Source organism: Littorina saxatilis, linkage group LG8 (genome assembly GCF_037325665.1).
Source record: "Littorina saxatilis isolate snail1 linkage group LG8, US_GU_Lsax_2.0, whole genome shotgun sequence".
NCBI lineage: Eukaryota > Metazoa > Mollusca > Gastropoda > Littorinimorpha > Littorinidae > Littorina > Littorina saxatilis.
This window is the reverse complement of record NC_090252.1, coordinates 36,697,923-36,718,595: the sequence shown is the minus strand read 5'-3', so window position 1 is coordinate 36,718,595 and position 20,673 is coordinate 36,697,923. Positions and strand designations below refer to the sequence as shown.

Genomic DNA, 20,673 nt, shown 5'->3' with positions numbered 1-20,673 from the left:
TTTAATCCGAATATAACATATTTATATGTTTTTGGAATCAGCAAATGATGGAGAATAAGATAAACGTAAATTTGGATCGTTTTATAATTTTTTATTTTTTTTTACAATTTTCAGATTTTTAATGACCAAAGTCATTAATTAATTTTTAAGCCACCAAGCTGAAATGCAATACCGAACCCCGGGCTTCGTCGAAGATTACTTGACCAAAATTTCAACCAATTTGGTTGAAAAATGAGGGCGTGACAGTGCCGCCTCAACTTTCACGAAAAGCCGGATATGACGTCATCAAAGACATTTATAAAAAAAATGAAAAAAACGTTCGGGGATTTCATACCCAGGAACTCTCATGTCAAATTTCATAAAGATCGGTCCAGTAGTTTAGTCTGAATCGCTCTACACACACACACACACACACACACACGCACAGACAGACACACATACACCATACCCTCGTTTCGATTCCCCCCTCTACGTTAAAATATTTAGTCAAAACTTGACTAAATATAAAAAAGATGGGCCCCAAGTAATATATTTAGAAAAACCCACACCAACATCGAACTAAGGTGTCCCAAAGCGGTTTGATTTCTCAATATAACTTTTGGACAACAACAAAAATAGCACTATTTTCAAATATGGAAATGTTTGAATCACCACAAACAAACAACACAAAAAACGGAACAACTAAATCAGCAGCGAGGAAAAATAATTTTCTGTTACACAGTTGAACCGCCTTGGGCTGGAACATACCAACGCTGGCTCTATACTGAGTTACACTACTACCACTCATTCAGGTTACAGATCTCTGTAAAACTTCAAAAAGAAAAGAGACCAGCGCCGGCAGTTCCATGTTCGCATATATTACAGTTGGGGTGTCCCAGAACATTGTCACAAAAAATGAAGGAAAATGTTGATTCATTAAAAGTAATTTAACAAATAGAAGAAACTGACGAGAGGGAATAAAGAAAAAGCCAAAATATTATGGCTTGAATTCAAGGAAAACACTTGAAAATGTGTAGTGCTGTGCATATGTGAATAGACAACATGTTTTTCAAAAATTCATGACGTGACTCTTTATCTGATTAGTATATGTTGTGCTGGAGAACAAGGGAAAAAAACCCAAAGAAAAACACACTACAAAACGCACTGAGACAGGGCCCAGGCTAGTTTGCTAGTACAACAGATAAGACTGCCTATTGTTGGTAACTTTACAATGAGTCAGCATAAACAAGCAGAACGAGAATCAGCGTATAAACGGCGATTGCTGAATCTCAATACAAACCGCACAAAACACAAGCATAAACATGCAGTCCACACGCACGCATCGTCCTCACTCACAGTTCACCGAGCTTGTTTTGGCAGAGTACATGTTTTGATGCAGCCCGGTACAGCTGTGTTCGCATGTACCCGTAGCAAATATTGACACAGGGGTTAGAGGCAGTTGACATGTTTGTAACAATGCATGTTTGCAAATTTTACGCGACGGAGATTTCCAGTTCTCGTTTGGTCGCTATTATCTTTGAAATTCTGTCATCCTTCTTCAAAAAGATGATACCGTCTCTCGTCCAGGTGTCACTTATTTTGCCCTCTCTTTTGCTTTGCCGGGCCGCCGCAGCGACTTCAGCCCTCACTTTGGTGAGATCTTCATTCAGGTACACTCTCGGGGTTGATCCCTGCCTGCGGTTGGGGGGAAGGGCCCAGGGAAGGTTGGGGAAGGTTTTGGATAAATCGACTTCAGCTAGCTTTTTCTTCGCTCCCATGAGCGCGTACTTCTGTCTGTAAGAGGACAGTTTGACCAAGATCGGCCGACTGGCAGGCCTGCCAGACCCCACCTCCCTCCTGCCTACACGGTGCGACCTCTCGATGGTCACATCGTCCAGGGGAACACCAATCTCTTGGCCGATTTTCTTTACGATCGAGTCTGTGTCTTCCCCGGCTTCAGGGACGTTGCTGATTCTGATTTCGACCATATTGTACCAAATCGTCAACTTTGTCTTGAAGACGTACGATCTCCCTATCCTGTTCAAGAGTTTTGTTCAGGCTGGTAATTTCATTACGTAGCTGGTTGGTGACTTGGGCTGCAATAGCTTTAAACAACAGTTCAAATACTTCGGGATCACTGAGCGCTGACTTGAACAGTTCTTCGACAGTCCTACCCGCGTCACTGTCGATTACTGTGCTGATAAGGAAATCACTGGCTTCAGACAAGCTATTGTCACCAAAGCAAGAGCGTTTGGAGTTATCCTGCAAGGCAGAGCTTGCTTCTCGCTTTTCAGCCATGGCGACAGAAGAGCTCCGAATAAAACAAAACTCAAGGGTGCTTGTGCAGAGCAAGACAAGGCAGATGTACTTAATATTTCGTGTGCCTGTTGTAACCCCCTGTAAAGCTAAAGTCGCGGTCTGCTGAAGCTGACACGATACAGCACACTAAGGTTACATGAGGTAAAGAGAGAAAAACACGAGAAAACACGAGCGCATGCTGGAACAGGTAACACCAGGTAAAGTCCTATCACTGTCCTATCACTGTAGCAGTCTCAAAAAAGCAATGTCACCCATTCAGAAAAAGGAAAATCAGCTACTTACTAATCACACACGATGTCTCATCAGACCATATTGATGTTGGACACAAAGCAGACCATTACCAACCGAATGACTGAAGAAAACACCTCACATAATGCACAGCCAGACACTATAGGTCAGATATACCGGAGCCACACACACACCGAGCTCGAGCGGTCCGACGTCAAATGTTTGATAACAAAATGAATGTTGTTGTTTATGCATAGTTATCCCATGACCTGCCTCTTGCAGGTGATTATTCTGGATAATCTATGGTTACCATATGGATAATCCATCATCACCGAGTCTTGATCTCACCTGTCATTGGTCATTGTCTTTGATTTCAGAGTACAATTGAATAATTGATAGAGGTCATCTGTATATTTATCGTTGACTCCGGGACTACTTTTTTCAGCAAAACGATTGAGATATTCTGCGGTATAAAAGTCGAACTAACGTTTGGCTAACGATCTACACACATTTTTACAAGCGATGAGGATGATTGCTGAATTTGTGCTTATTCGAGTTGTTGTGCATCAGTGTTCAAATTTAGATTACTTACTTCTTCAATCCTCATTTAGGTGAGCCTTACTTTGATGGCTTGTTTTCGCGTCATTTTGTGTGGGCTATGTGAGTAAAAAAAAACGTAGTTTTGTAATGGCTCGTTGTAATGCTTTTAAATTTGACATGAATATTGTTACTACTATTGCCAAAAAGTGGGTAAAAAATCATGGCATTTTGATGAGGTTGTTGGACGTACTGGAACCGTTCAGAAAAGTTTGATTAAACTGTAATAAATCTGTTCAGTATAGTTGCAAACATTCAACATTTTGCAAACTTCAACACAAATAAATATCACAATTGGTGATCAATTTTGCTTCAAAAGCAACAACGCGCTTGGGTGGTATGGAAACGTCAACGCAAAAGAACAATTACGGAAAACAGGTCTTCCAACATCAAAACCCAGTCCAACGCAGCAGACTAAACTGGCACGCTTCTTATCGCTGTGAGTGACGTGCCAGTTCAGTCTGCTGCGCTGGACTTGGTCAGTAGGTCAGTTTTTAACACCAAAAACAACGCAAAACAACGTTTGATCTGCCTAACTGCACAAGGTGAAAGCGTGTTATTTTGTCTCCCTGTTTTCGTAACTTCCGATTTTCCGCGAGGGTGACCTTTCCTTAGCTTGGCTATGTCTACAAGTAGAAGCTGAGAAATATGAATTCGAATGACCTGACTACTTTCAAGCGTCCTTCCAAAAAGTGCACATTGTGAACACACTTCCTGGGGCCCTGTCTGGGATGTAAGTAGACGTAGCATTGAGTCCAAACAACAACAACAACATATTCCTAACCGCAAAGTTAGTGTACTAACAAAAATACACAATGTTCCATTTTAACTCACGTTGGGAATCCCTCGTGATTTTCTGTGTTTAGTGGGGCACTGAGGGGGTCTCGGCAAGCCCCACCAATCAACAAAAGTCTCTCGGGATTCCCAATGAGAGTTAAAAATATAGCATTGTGCTATCTCTATATATACCTTTTAACGTTGACTCCTTCTTTTAAAGTCTGGGCCTTACACGACCCACATCATCCAGAATGTGATCCAAAGCGCGATGTTTGTTTATTTTTGTTTTTCGTCTCAAAAATCCAGAGGTCATGCGAGTCCGGTTTAGCATCAATCTATGTTAAATGTTTGGCCAACTCTAACGACTATTCAAATTTAAACTTCGATTTTTTGTAGAAGGTCCATTAAAACTCAGATAGCTTGTTGGTGCTTAAAATCTTCATGCAAATCTTAAGCACTTTCTAACAGAACACAATTATTAACTTGGAGACGTTCCTGATTTAAAAACAAACATACTTACAGTGTATGGCTCCTTTTCTTCTCTTCCATACAACGACGAGAACAACGATGATGCTTCCAGCAACAACAACGGTTCCAACGACACCCCCAATTACAGCAGTGTTTCCTGATGAGGGTTCCTTTGGTGCTGGTACTGGTGAAACATGTAAAGAATATACCGGTATATATATTTAGTTATGGTTGTAACTATAGACGCTTGGTCTGTGCACCTTGAAGAAGGCCTGCGGGCCGAAAATTTGGATTTAAAAAGATGCGACATTCTGGCTTGGTTTTGGACTTTTTATTGTGTTGTTTATTATAAAACATCAGAAATTGTGAAAGAAACAATTGAAAGTCAGCAGAGACTTTCTTCCGAGATTTGTTAAAATCTCTTAGCAGAGAAAGAGAGAGAAGAAAGTATCCCTTCACAGACAGCCTATTGGGAGCATCCGACCCTCCTCAGGGGGGGACCGATATTTACAAAGCAAAGTCCCTTTGTGGGGGACGTATCACAAGGAAATCTAGTCCTGAGGAGGACCATTGCTTTTGTACCTAGTCCAGACACGTGTTTCGACACTATTGTGTCTCATCAGTGGTCAGGTGGTACTGATGGCTGGCACATCTTCCACAGTCCTAAAAACAAAACCCACATCTGCAAGATGTAGTAAATTGAAAGCATATTGTGCAGCGAAGAATATACTTACATCCGACGCTGACATTATACACAGAGCTTGTCACCGGCAAGTCCGACCAGTCCAGACGACATCGTAACTGTGTAACCCCGTCATCAGAAGGACTCAGTGTCTGCCTCATGTCTAGTCTGTCAACGCCTGGGGCACCGGTAGCGATGACGTCACTGCTACCGTTAAGCCATTGCAGGCGTCCCGCTGGTTGACCCACATTGCCGGTTGTGCACGTGCATGTGACCCTGCTTTTCTCAGTCTCGTGACCTGCTGGCGTACACGTGATGGTGGGTGTAGAAGGGAGACCTGAGGCAGAAGGCAAAATCCGTTTGATTTCTACCTCTTTCTTTGTCTGTCTGTCTCTTCTGTCTCTCTCACTCTCTCTGTGAGCGTCTCGTGATCGTCTAGTGTAGATGTACACTATGATTGTACTTTGACAGTGATTGCAGCTAGTTAAACGAATTTGGCAGGCGCGAGCATGTTAACATGCATTGATGTGTCAGCAGGTCATAGGTATCATATGCGTTCAAAGCAATTGAGTCATGGAGATACATTTGCTAAACTTAATTGCCTTATCGCTTCATTCAGCTATGGGATATAACAGACCAACACACATGTCTTTTACTGCCCCAAGAGGTATATTGTTCCGTTTTGGGGTTGTTGTTACATATACCCACCCATACGGAATGCCTTAGAATTAGTGTCTGAAAGCTTAGTTATTCAAATTTGAAACGGCTGCGTATAGGAAATGTTTTAACACGGTGACATCCCCAAGGACTCCGTGACGTCTCCGTGAGGTCTCTATGCAAACGCCCTGCAAACGCTGGTGGATGCGGTAGAAGCATCGTGACATCTCCGTGAGGTCTCCGCGCAAGCGCCGCCGTCTACCACTGCGTCCGTCCTGCGCACCAACGGAGCTCTTGTGGCGTTGTAGGAGACCTTACTGCGCTGCTACGGGGACCTTACGGCGTTCCTACCACGCGCATATCAGAACGCCGAGCGACGGCGCGTTATTCCGGCGCTGTAGGATACCCTACTGCGCGCACCTCGGCGTTCTCAATTTTTCTTGGACGCCGTGGGAACGCCGTGAAGACGCAGCCCTAGTGTGACAGGAATATACGATATTTGACTTCCTGGATCCAACTGTTTTCATTATGTCTAGGCGAATGCGAACCCACCAGCACTTAAAAAAAACATGTGACGACGAACGAAGCACGGGACTATTGGACATAGGAGAGTTTAATGATTTACGCCAATTTCGAGCTAATGTCGACTGTTTACCTCTTAAACCCTTTGAAAAGTTCGGGTTTCGACCAGAATGTGTTCAATGGGTGCAACTGTTAATGAACGAAATGGTCAGTGCTGTGCAGTACTGTGGATGTTTGTATGTGAAAGCCGGGATTCGTCAGGAATGCCCGTTCTCATGTTTGGCCTTCCTACTCGCCATTGAAATGTTGGCATCAAACATAAGACAGAGTGAACGTTTAAGAGGCAAATCGCTGTGAAAGAATGTTGATATTGCAACAATTATTAAGATTGCTCCGTCTGCAAACACTATTACCCTTTTTATAAAGGAATTTGTGTTTGTTCGTTCATGGGCTGAAACTCCCACGGCTTTTACGTGTATTACCGTTTTTACCCCGCCATTTAGGCAGCCATACGCCGCTTTCGGAGGAAGCATGCTGGGTATTTTCGTGTTTCTATAACCCACCGAACTCTGACAAGGATTACAGGAACTTTTTCGTGCGCACTTGGTCTTGTGCTTGCGTGTACACACGGGGGTGTTTGGACACCGAGGAGAGTCTGCACACAAAGTTGACTCTGAGAAATAAATCTCTCGCCGAACGTTGGGACAAACTCACGCTGACAGCGGCCAACTGGATACAAATACAGCGCGCTACCGACTGAGCTACATCCCCGCCTTTATAAAGGATAAAAAACGCTGGCGCTGGACCCGAGTACGCTCCCCCAGTATGAAAGTTTTTGTCTTGTGCACGTGGATTAAAAAAAAAATTATTTATTTATTTTACACAATTAAAAAAATTATTAGAGTAAAACAAGAATTAAAAAAAAAAAAAAAAAAATAGACCGCCCATGCCGGGATTCGAACCCGGATCACTTGGATTAAAAAAAATATATATATATTATTTATTTATTTTACACAATTAAAAAAAACTATTACAGTAAAATAAAACATTAAAACGTTCATAATAGACAATAGTAAACAAGAATTAAAAGAAAAAAAAAACAGACCGCACATGCCGGGAATCGAACCCGGATCTCTTTGGCCATAGTCGGAGACGTTTTCCTCCAAGCCAACAAATCTGACAATCGCCAGTGAACTCAAATGCCCATACTCCTCGCGCAGTGGTACACGCACGCAAAGCACGCAAAAAGCCTGGTGTGGTGTCGCTGGCTGGGCGGTTTATCAGCCGAACGGCTGTTCTATCCCACCGCGAATCGCGCCCGCCGTTAAGAGTGGCTTTTGTGTTTTTTGGGGCATTTAGGTCCCAGGTAACATTATGAAGTTTTAATACGATCAATCGGACCTATTATCAAGTTAGTGTATCAACTTTTGAACGAACTGCGCCCAGTAGTTTCCCAGCAATAAGCTGTTAAGTCGAGACGAACAGACAGACACATAAAAAACGCTGGCGCTGGACCCGAGTACTCTTCCCCCAGTATGAAAGTTTTTGTCTTGTGCACGTGGACTTAAAAAAAAAGTTAAAAATTTTTTTTTAATTTATTTTACACAATTAAAAAAATTATTAGAGTAAAATAAAACATTAAAACGTTCATAATAAACAATAGTAAACAAGAATTTAAAAAAAAATAAAAAATAGACCGCCCATGCCGGGAATCGAACCCGGATCCCTTGGATTTAAAAAAAAATTATGTATTTATTTTACACAATTAAACAAATTATTACAGTAAAATAAAACATTAAAACGTTCATAATAAACAATAGTAAACAAGAATTTATTATAAAAAAATAAAAAAAATAGACAGCCCATGCCGGGAATCGAACCCGGATCATTTTAGCAATAGTCGGAAACGTTTTCCACCAAGCCACCAACTCTATCATTCGCCAGTGAACTCAAATGCCAATACTCCTCGCGCACAGTGGTACACGCACGCAAAGCACGCAAAAAGCCTGGTGTGGTGTCGCTGGCTGGGCGGTTTATCAGCCGAACGGCTGTTCTATCCCACCGCGAATCGCGCCCGCCGTTAAGAGTGGCTTTTGTGTTTTTGGGGGCATTTAGGTCCCAGGTAACATTATGAAGTTTTAATACTATCAATCGGACCTATTATCAAGTTAGTGTATCAACTTTTGAACTGCGCCCAGTAGTTTCCCAGCAATAAGCTGTTAAGTCGAGACGAACAGACACATAAAAAACGCTGGCGCTGGACCCGAGTACTCTTCAGACTGGCTCGCTCCCCCAGTATGAAAGTTTTTGTCTTGTGCACGTGGATTTAAAAATTTTTTTATTTTTATTTATTTTACACAATTAAACAAATTATTTGAGTAAAATAAAACATTAAAACGTTCATAATTATGTGTGGGAGGGGGGGGGGGAGGGCGCGGGAGATGGAATTTTGCTGTATGTTATGTAATGTATATATTGTGTGTGATACGTGGTAAATGTGATACTATTTATTTGAATGTGTGATACAGGGACAATGTGATATCTGTAGGCCTAGGCCTATACTAGTGATTACTGTGTGTGATACATGAAATGTGATATGAATGCTGTTTTTATATGTTATACTCTTACTTTCTGCCTATGTCTTAATCCCAAGCGCAAGACAAATTCTTCTATGTGAAAATTGAAGCCAATAAAATTTGAGTTGAGTTGAGTTGAGTTGAGTTGAGTTAATTAACAATAGTAAACAAGAATTTAAAAAAAAAAAAAATTAGACCGCCCATGCATAAAGCATAAACGTACATGCTGCAAGTTAGTTCGGCATATAGTATTTTATTCAGTAACCTTGCTTGGTTTGTCTGCGAACCGCCCGACATGAAGATAGGGCAATAAGTCAAAATTAACCTTGATCCTAGGATACCGTTGTTAATAACAAGTATTACCTTTGATCCAGGGGTTCGAGCGTCTAGGATCCGCTGGGATAAGGGTGAACTAATCAAGCTACACCACCAGTGTGATCCACCAGCGAGGAGCAAAAGGAGCTCGTCTACTAATTATCATCATCATCCAGTGATCTTCATCAAGTTCGTCACTGCTACGGTCATCATGTGAATCCAGGCTTCCATCAGGACATTCGGACTTTGTAACTAACCAGCCCATTTGAGATAAGTCCAGTTCGACATAAAACTAGCTGTCAATGCAAGAACAATTAATTATGAACACGAATTCGTTAGATCTAAAATAGAAATAGTTTGTTTAAGAATCCGGAAATATTACCAACCAATAAATTATTCATTAATCTAAATCATCAGTGTTTTACGAGATTGATTTGAAGCATGACTATTGACGTTTTAATGTTTTATTTTACTCTAATAATTTTTTTATGTTTACGTTTAATCGAACCCGGATCCCTTGGATTTAAAAAAAAAAAAAAATTTATTTATTTTACACAATTAAAAAAATTATGACAGTAAAATAAAACATTAAAACGTTCATAATAAACAATAGTAAACAAGAATTTATTATAAAAAATTTTTTTTTTAAAATATAAAAAAAATAGACAGCCCATGCCGGGAATCGAACCCGGATCACTTTAGCAATAGTCGGAAACGTTTTCCACCAAGCCACCAACTCTATCATTCGCCAGTGAACTCAAATGCCTATACTCCTCGCGCACAGTGGTACACGCACGCAAAGCACGCACGCACTCAAAGCCTGGTGTCGCTGTCGCTGGCTGGCTGGCGGATTAGCCGAACGGCTGTAGAGAAAGGGAGAATGTACGTTCTGGCTCACCGATTCCGACAGACCCTAAATATTAACGCAAAATAGGCTTCTGGACTAAACTTTTACTAAAATGAAACATGCGACAAAATCAGAAAAATACTGCATAAATCCATACAAAAAAAAATACAGTAAAGTAAGGTTGTTTTGAACCAATGCCGGGTCTGTCGGAATCAGTAACCCAGAACGTACATTCTCCCTTTCTCTTATGCAACATTCTTAAGCTCAATACGCTCTCTCATTTACAAACTTTACTTCATATGTTCTTTCACTGTTAGAATTATATCTGATACATGCAATGTGACTGTCTAAACGAATAGTTAACTCTTTACAAGTGATTCTATTTTTACTTTTTCTTCCCGTCCTATTTGAATCCCCTTTTTTAAAAACTGCTTTTTCAGATCTTCTATAACCCGTCGACCACGGAACAAGCCAGTAAATAAAAAAACAAAACACACGATATATATTTCAAGATATATTATTCTTCATTTCTGTATCGTTCATATATCCTGGATCTAATTCTAAAAGTCACTCATCTTGAAAATACGCAGTGATGATGTTGACAGTCGGAACGTCGTGTGGTCCAGGCTGGTTATCGTCGAACGGTTATATAAAGTTCATCATTGATGATCAGGAAAACATCGCACGAAGTTAGAGGGTTGATCGTGAAAAAAACTCGTCCCTCAGATCTCGAACTGGAAACTCGTAGTCGTAACTCGAAATATATATCGTGTTTTTGTTTGAATACTTGCTTTCTTACTTTTGTAGTCATCAAAGTCTGTTTGTATCTGTTTGAATTCTTCGTCAGAAACTTTTGAATCTTCAAGTGCTTTACTGATAGACAGTTTTAGGCTAGACAATTTTGATGATGCAAGAGTGGAAATGGATTCGTGTTTTTCAAGCTTTTTCACAATTTTTTTCATTATAGCTGATGCTATAAATGATAAACCACCAACTGCTGCTGCGACACCACCTAGGATTAGAGAAACTGGAGTCCCTACTCCGGTAGCTAACAGAATTGTTCCCGTTACACCTGCAGCTGATGCAAGGATAGTAGAACCAGTGCTGGCATTAGAAAGGCTGTTGTAAGTTGTTGAGTACTTACGTCTAGCGCGAGAATATTTTTCTAATTCATCTTCTAGTTGTTTTTGTATATTACTAATGTGTGCCAGTCTGAATTGTTGACTTTCTGCTGCACTTTCATCAATATTAGGATAAAGCTTCACACTGCTAGTCATCTTTTTAATGCAAAATATAAAATATTTATCTTAATTCTCACTGGCCAGTGTTTCTGCTAAGCTTTGAAGCTGTTCATTGCTTAACACCTTATCTGTATAGTAGAAAGCAATCAAATCAAGATAAGTAAGATTAATACTTCTTATTTCTGTTAAATTATTTATATCTGCGTTAACAACAACATTTTGGTTTGACGTCTGTTTTTTTATTGTGTTAGAATCCTTTTGAACAGCAATAAATACTCTGACTTCTTCAACATTTAATGGTCTCCAGTTGAGATTTATTCCTCTCATTAGAACAGTGTTTGTGGTTTCTTCCCTTTTCCTGACAACTATATCAAATATCATAGTTGCATTCTGCCCTATTGGAAGCTTGGGTATAAAATCGACAATGGTGTCAGCGTCCTTTTCAACACTTTGTTTTCTGTGAATGAGATAGTTGTTCTTATGGAAAGGTTTAACTGCAACTTCTCCCCTGCTGTTAATCGCAGGAACAAGGCTAACAATTAGTGGTCCAGCATTGATTGACTTACGGAATGTGTCGTCTTTTCCAACAAGAGTGTATGGACTCACAAGTTCAAACTTCATTTCCCAGTCAATCTTTTTCATAACAGGACTAAGTACCCATTTTTTATTCTGATGTTTCCACATGTAGAATGTGTCATCGACAATTGGATCAGGTACATTAACATCACGGATTTGACCTAGTTTGAGAAATCTTGGTTTCTTTTCATCGTCGATTTCCTTTCTCTTGTAATGACCAGTGTCTGTAAACTCGAATGCATACACTGCACCAACTTCAGCATTGCTCTCAAAGTCGATAGCGTCTGCTAAATCTTTCAACTCTATAGTTGAACATGCAACAGGATAAGCTATTGTAGGTCCACTCGACATTTTAATACTCAATATTTTATGGAACTATTTCCAATGTAATGTTAAACAAACAATCAACTGGTTGTCCACTTTGATTTTTCAGATCAATGTGTAGGAATTCATGACACCCTTCCTCCAAGTCCTTGAACTGAAGTGTCTTAAATGTTGGCACGTGCATTTTACAAAAAGAGGCATCACTCGGTGGAAGAATCCTAAGCAGATCAGAACGCTGATCATTAAACAGATTATAGGATGTGTTAAGCTCTCTCATGTGAACAAACAGTACACTGTTAACATCCATGTCAATGGGACGTGTTCCCTTGTATATTTTTGTAATTCCAAGCATATCAAGGAGTTTGGTTGGAAACTCAAATGATCTGGTTACTTCTCTAGTTTTGGGCATAGTAAGAGTAGCAATGAGACTTGCATGATTTAAACTCGCTGTAATACCTACTGGAGCAAACAATTCTTTCTCTAAAGTGCAGAAGTCATAGTAACCATCTTCTACAGAATGTGTTTTACCATTAATTCTAACCCAGTTGTTAGCCTTTTTTTTACTGATATTATACCAAGTAACTTTGTACATAATTTCATGCAGTGCAACTTTCATTCCTCCATTTTGATTGTTGATAGGGTTTGCAAGTTTAACTGGCACACCAGTCTTCACATTTGTTAGTGTGATAAACATTTTTTATTCAACAACAAAAATGATTCAGTATAAATTCAACAAAGACATTAAATACAAAACTGGACCATATTACAATCCAAAGACTATTTCTTTCCATGAGTTGGACTTTGCTGTAACAGAAACACAATCCATTCGCGTTAAAGTGCCTGACCCATTCCATTCTTACCTAAATCCCCCAATCAAAAATGATAGTGTTCCAAAGATGTGGAACTCTCACCCAATTCAGTTCTATCAGAATCAGTTAAACTTTGCAATATTCTGTGCAACCACAGGATGTGGAGTGTCCTATGCAGACCACATGAATAATTCAAACTTACTGACAAAGTGTGTGTACACATTTCACGTTTACTATCAGTGCAGGAGAATCTTGTCTGAACTTCAGGCACCAATGCCGCATGAAAAGAGCTGGAACCCATTCAACAATAGGATAAACATGAAAGTGTATGAGCGTCTCTGCAATGAATTCAATATAGATTTTAAGACCGACTTTAGGCAAAAGCAAGACAAAAACCATGGCATGGGAACACTATATTTATGGGGTGTCCACAGGAGGTATAATTTTGATTACTGGCCAGGTCATACATCTTTTTCTTCAAATGTGCAGGTACAGTTAGGATCAATAGAACAAGAGCACCACAATGCATGGACTACTTTTATATTAGACACCGGCAAAGGTTTCACTGGATCAGGTGTTGAAAGGATCAATGAATCTATCCGAACATATGCGTGGTGCTTGCTAGGCTCGCAGGCACAGACACGATCAAACATAATGAGAACAAGCACAGGGTTTGGTGCACAGAAACAGTTGTTATCAAATTTAGAAGATGTCATAAACTCTGCAGTTGATCTGCCTTCCAGCATCAAAAGGTATCAAGACTCTCTCCGTTATGCAAAATCAAAAGTTGACTTTGCTGTTGGTAACTGCCTTTACATGTTACCTTCTGATCTCCAGCTGCAGATTGGAACAATAACAAATTATAACAATGAAATCATTATTGCTAGTGACACCCAGCCGCTTGGAAAGGGTGAAGAACTGAATTCAGAAATCAGAACGATGCTACAGCCATATCACAATGAACAGAAACAAAGCGTGACAAGTGAAGATCACGCTGCAGGTGAAGATCATTCTGTCACTAGTGATGATCAAGCTGTTAGTATTAGTGATGATCATGAATCGCAGAAGACTGCTCTAGTAATTGGTGGAGTGGGTGTAGGCTTACTTTTGCTTTATTCTCGTTAGCAGAACACCTGCAATTAAAACTATTAGAGTCCAGAGATGTTCAGCCATGAAACCAACAACTTTACCTGCAAAAGATAACAGCCAGCTAACAATTGAACCAATGATTCCTGGAAGTGCATCCAAAGCTTTTGCTGCTAGTTTCTTTAATAGTTCTGCAATGTGTTTGAGTTGTTTCTTTACCCATCCCGGATCAGATGGAGATGAAGGTGAAGGTGGAGGTGGAGGTGTGACAGTGCCACCTGTGAGTGTTAACACTAATGTGCTTATTGCAAATCCTAACGCAGTTAGTATACTAGCTATTGTGATTCCCTGCTCTCTGAAAAGCGTTCTAATTCTTTCAGCAAGAGTTGTGTCTTCGTAAAGGATTCTTTGAATTGTATTTTTTATTCTGCTGACCTGTGTTCTCAGTTGTTCTCTATTGTTACTTAGAACTTCTAACCTTATGGCTTTCTCCTCCTGCAAATCTTTTAAACGCTTAGAAATTCTGTTTTTTACTTCTTGTTCTAGGTTCAAATCATCAGCATCAGCAAGTTTTTGTTTCTCTTTGTTTATATCTTCATCCAGCTGACCTAGTTTTGACAGATTATTTGCTATTTCACCTCTGATGGTTTGTAGTGATTGATTAAGGGCTTCTATTTCTCTCATAGGTAATAGTTCATGTGGAGTCTTCAATGAAGTTTCCTCAGAAAAAGAAGTCTCTATCTCTTGTATAAGTTGATCAGCCTCATCTGCAAGTTTATTAAGATCTTGCAATGGAACAGATTCTATTTGAGTAGCAGTTGGTAGTCCTAGTTCTGCTTGTTGAAGTAAGGAAACAACATGGGAAGATGATGACCGTGTGCTAGGCACAATATCTAATTGCCTAAGTCGATTAGCAGTAAGTTTTTGTTTTAGTGAAACTTTTGATAGAAACTTAGCAGGATTAGATTTATATGTAAGTTGGACTTTTTCTCCTTTATCGCTAGTTGTATATAAATGATTTGCTTCCATTTTGAACTGGTTTGGATCTAAAACATCAGGTTCTTCTCCTAAACTTTTGTAGAAATCTCTAACTTTACCTTCCAGAAGTTCATGTCGTGCCACCTCATAATGCAGTGAATGATGGTAGGGAACCAAAGGGATTGCTTCGCTCATGTCGTCCGCTGGCTCAAATAAATCTTCAAATCCACCTTCTGCCATTTGTAACTTATTTTTTATTTTGAAAATAAAAAAAGATGGCACAATCGTTCGGTTCTGTTCTTGATCCTTACAGAAGGCTGAAAGAACCTCTCGGGGTAAAAGGAATAAGGCAAACAGTTATAGTTACAAATAATCCTTCTACTATTGATCAGAATGAAATACTTACTGTTAGGTTTCCTAATCTAGGTAAGAACGATGTTATTGTACCAGGCACTGTAAGACTATCATTCAAATTAGAATTAGAATCTGGCTCAGATGAAAATAGGACTTTGGCTTATAATGTAGGAAGAGCAATTGTGAGGAAGATTACTGTCAAACTGGAAGGGCGGGAAGTGATGTCATTGAATAATGCAGATGTATTTTTAGTTTATGCAGATAATTGGTTAACTGACAATGAAAAGAAAAACAGAGTGTTTCAAGGGATTCAGTCAGACAATGGGATAAAAGTTAGAATAGGAGCCGGAGATAAAGCTGACAATAACAAAAAAGATAACGCTGTCAATGTTGCTTTTGGAAACAAATTTTGTATTCCACTTGACTTTGAACTCATAAATTCACATCCTCCCTTCTATCAAGGAGCATTGCGTGACAGGCTGTCATACGACCTGACTTTCAATAGTTATGATCGTGTTATGCTTTCAGAAGACCCGGAAGCAAAGTATAAGGTGTCTGGAATTTCTTTAGAGTTTGATGTTGTAAACCATCCTGAACTGGCTAGACTTATAGAAAATCAGTACAGTTCTAAGCTGCCTATCTATTATGAAAGAGTGTTGAATCACAGTACACTTTCAAAAAGCCAGGCTGATCCAATCTGGAACATTAACTTGAATACACCAGCTAGGTCAATGAAGGGAATACTTATGTTGTTTGAGGAACCAAAAGATTCATATGAAAGGCAAATAGAAAAGTTTTACAATCCACTAATCAATAGAGTATATTGCACAATTGAAGGGCAGCCAAACCAAATATTTGCATCTGGCATGCTGCCATACCAACACTATGATGAAGCAAGAAAGTACTTTACTGGAGGAAGATTGAAAGACCCAACATCTGATCTTGTGGCTAAAGATCTACATTTACACGGTGTTGGCGTAGAAGATTTCTTGACAAATAAATATGCGTTATGGCTGGATCTTAGAACAACTGACGACAACAAACTGCATGGAAGTGGAAGGCGAATTGAAAACGGATCAGAAGGAATCACAATACAAATTGAAAAGGAAGTAGGGAGTAGTAGTAAATCAGTTAAGATCTACGTGTTTGTTGTGTCAGATGCGCAGTTAAACATCTCTGAAAGCAGATTACAGGATATTGTTTATTGAACGTGTTAAAATGAAGTATCTAGATTTTCTTCCAAAAGATCCACACTGTTCTTTGATTTGTGGGGCAACAGGTTGCGGCAAAACAAGATATGTTTTGGATTTATTACAGACTGTTTACATAAATCACTTTGAACACATAGTCATATTCTGTCCAACCATAAAGCATAACAGAACATACAAGGAGAGAAAATTCATATGGTCTGATCAAAATATATTTATTGTAAATCCTTCTGATCGTCTAAATGTTTGCTTGGAGCATTATTTCGATCTTTTTCAGAACACGCCAACACTGTTTATTATTGATGACTGTGCAGCAGAACGTGACATTGTTAGAAAGAAAAGTGCACTAGCAAAGCTTGCATTCAGTGGACGACATGCATTAATATCAGTTTGGATATTAACACAAAAATACAATGCAGTTCTGAAAGACTTTAGAGAGCAACTCAAAACAATAACATTGTTCTATTCAAAGGACCGTGACAGTTTTGAAGAGTGCCTTCGAGAAAATGATGTCATTGAAAACAAACAGGAGAGAGAAAGAATAAAGAATAATCTGAAATCTTCTAAGCACTCGAAACTGGTTTTAAAAACTGATCAACCAGTTCAGTATGTATGTTTGTAGAAATCCTTGCTAAGTTCTTGTCAAGTTCTTACTCAAGTTCTTGTCAAGTTCTTACTCAAGTTCTTGTCAAGTTCTTGTCAAGTTCTTACTAAGTTCTTGTCAAGTTCTTACTCAAGTTCTTACCCAAGTTCTTACTCAAGTTCTTGTTAAGTTCCTACCTAAGTTCTTACTCAAGTTCCTACCTAAGTTCTTACTCAAGTTTAATTACTAGATTTTTATTTTATTCTGCATCAAAATAAAATGAACTGTGATGAATTGCTGATGCAGACTGCTACAGATATTGAAATCTGTGACAGTAGGACTATACCTGATAAAAAAGAAAGATTGTATTCACTTGCTGTTTGTGGAAAAACAAAACACTACCTTGGGCAGCAGTTAACTGTGGAAGAAGTACAACATCTTTCCTCAGAAGATATAGAAAAGTATCATGGACGGTATGAATCAGTGCTTGGTTCTAAGATGGTTAGAAGTATTGGACAGACTGTTATAGGTTTGTACACAAAGATTTTTGGACATTTTACACCTCTCGACTCGGAGGAAGACTTAACACATGATCTAACTCATGACCCTGTTGTTTCCAAGTCCCTCGAATCTCTTGCCTGTGGCCTGTATTATCGATTTGGTGCTTTATTAGTACCATTTGTTGCTGGATTAATTACTTTCAAACACATTAATTTTCAGAATAAAAAAGATGACGGATCAGTTGAAGCAGACAGTGGAGCAGACGAAAATACCAGAAGTGAACACAGTGACAAAGAAACCTGGTAGAGTAGAAGCAGGAAAAAAACTAGCCGAATGGAACAGACAAAAAAAGTTAAATCAAAAGGCAAAGCAGAACATTATGTCTGAAGTTGAGCAGACACCAAACATTCCTGAAGTGACTAAGGTCACACAAACTGATCAAGAATTAAAATCTTCATTTCTATCATACAGAAAAGTAGCTGTAGCAGCTGTTGTTGGAGGAGGTGGATACTTGCTTTACAAACTTTGGCAAGGCAAATATAAAGTGTCAGAAAAACCAAAATCAGAAACACCAAAATCAGAAACACCAAAACCAACAAACAAAGCAGTACAAACAATAAAAAAGCCCACAGTAGTACCTGCAGTGGATTCATTTCATATGGAATAATTTTAATATTTTAATTTTGATAACATAAAAATGAGTTCTGAAAAGACAATAGTTAATCTAGTTTATCACGCTGCAGTGATTGGAGGCTTGAGTGTAGGTTACACAATGCTGGGTAAAAGTCTCCTCAGAATGAAACCAGCCGACTTGGGAAAGTTAGACTTCGAAGACGGTGCTAAACTAATTGGTGTTGTGACAGCTTCCTTTGCAACAAAAGACTTCCTGGTGAAGCAAGGAATTATTCCAGAAAATATAAACATGTAAGACAATAAAATGGCTAGCTTGGTTATGATGGTGGGAGGTGCGATTGTAAATGCGCTTGCATTTTCTGGCAGCAACTATTTGTTTTCTAAACTGCAAAATGGTGAAGAGAGGGAAAGGCACAACAAAGCCATGGAACAACTGGCGAAAGCACAGGATGAATACGAGAAGAAACGAATTGCGCAGTTAGACTTTATGAATGATAAACTCAGGCAGCAAGGACATGCAAACAAAACCTTTGCCAATGTTGATGCAGCCATTCAAGAATACTATCTCGTAACTGGAAAGAAAATGAAGATAAGTGCTCCTCCAAAACTGGGTGACTTTTATCAACCTTCAGAAGAGCAGAAGGTGGGCGAGATTGTTTTCATTGTTATTGGTATGGCTGTTGTTTACTTTATTGCGCGTGCTGTCAAATCTTAATATTCTGTCATTTAAAAAACCATGAGTGATGCTTTGTTATCTAAAATATATTATTCCCCAAAGGGATACTGGAAAGGAAGAACTGCTATTGACAAGCTCAGTGACGCAGCAGGTGTTTCTCAAGATATAGCAAAGAAATGGTTGTCAAAGCAGGCAGTTTGGCAGATCTATTTACCTGCACCAAGAAAAATTACACGACCACACTTTGTTAACATTAAACCGAATGACACTCATCAAATAGACCTGCTGTATTTACCGCACGACACAGTCAGAAGGAAGAAATATAAGTATGCACTGACTGTAGTTGATGTTGCAACAAGATACAAAGATGCTGAACCGTTGACAGAGAAAAGTGCTATAGCTACAGCTGTTGCCCTGCAAGAAATTTACAGACGTGGACCACTAAAGTATCCCAGAATGATTCAGTGCGATGATGGTAAGGAGTTTAAAGGAGCTGTCAACCAGCTTCTGTTAAAACATCATGTTACAGTGAAGAGAGGTATTCCAGGAAACCACAGGTCACAGGCTATTGTTGAGAGCTTTAACAAACAGTTGGCAGAAAAACTGTTTTCATATCAGTACCATCAGGAATTTTTGGACACAGAAAGTAAATTGCGTAACACTGAATGGGTCAAAAGATTACCATCAGTACTTAGAGCAATGAATCTGGAGGTATTTAAAGCTACAGGGTTAAGACCAGTTGATGCAATCAAACAGAAAACAATACCTGTTGCTCCAAAGTCAACAACACCAGTGGCATTACTACCTTTCAATCAGAAAGTCAGATATTTATATGCACCCGGTGAAGCTGAGGGTGACAGCAGGAAGCGTGCAACGGATCCAATCTGGAGTATTGACATTCATGAAATCAAGAGAGTAGTAGAGACAAATCCACCTATATATTACTTGAGAGAACCAGCACCGCAAAGAGCCTTTGTAAAAGAGGAATTACAATTAGTTCCACGTGGTACAAATGTTAAATGATTTTTTATTTCAGATTTTATAGTGTTAACAAAAATGGAAGCAACTTCATTTTTTTAATTTATATTTTTATTTTGAGTTATAAAATCAAACTCACAGCGATGGAAGACTCTGTATTAGAATCTTTATCGACAGTATTTGACACCGTTGAATTACAAGTAACGGATCCTCAAAATGTGCAGTCCAGTGTGCAAGACGCCATTGAACAAATTCCAAACAATTTGTTGATTGAACCTCCAGTAAAAGCGCAGATAGTCAGTTTAATAAAATACAAAACAGTCAGTGATGAGGTGCTAGAAGTTCATGTTTCAACCAGACAACTAGCACTTAATTCTATGGCAGAATTGAATGGAAACTGGGCAGATGAAATGATGAAACGGTTTGAGCAAGCTGCAGAGGATGCAAAGATGAAAGGATCCGGATGGTCAGAAGGTGAAATTCTAAAAATAGAATTGAAGCTAAGTAAATTTGCCCCCATCAGAGGTAGAAGTTACATACCTTTACCTCCTACTCTTGTCAAAAAACGTGCTGTGCTGAACATAAAGAATGATGATGACAAATGTTTTATGTGGTGTGTTCTGGCAAGACTGTACAGTGTAAAGAAAAATGCAGAAAGAGTGTCGAACTATCATGCATACAGAAATAAACTAAACTTTACTGGTATTGAATTTCCTGTCAGCATTACAAGCATTGACAAATTTGAACAGCAAAACAAAC

General features: G+C 39.2%; 1 protein-coding gene across 1 annotated transcript in view; it reads right to left on the bottom strand.

The window, feature by feature from the left end:
- Window positions 1-20,673, bottom strand: part of LOC138972297 (uncharacterized) — a 40,218-nt gene that overhangs the window by 4,241 nt on the left and 15,304 nt on the right. Inside the window, exons 2-3 of the mRNA XM_070344993.1 lie at window positions 5,103-5,387; window positions 4,421-4,552 (exon numbers count right to left, since the gene is read on the bottom strand). Coding sequence (XP_070201094.1) covers window positions 4,421-4,552; window positions 5,103-5,387 — 417 coding nt within the window. The remainder of the gene's footprint in view (window positions 1-4,420; window positions 4,553-5,102; window positions 5,388-20,673) is intronic.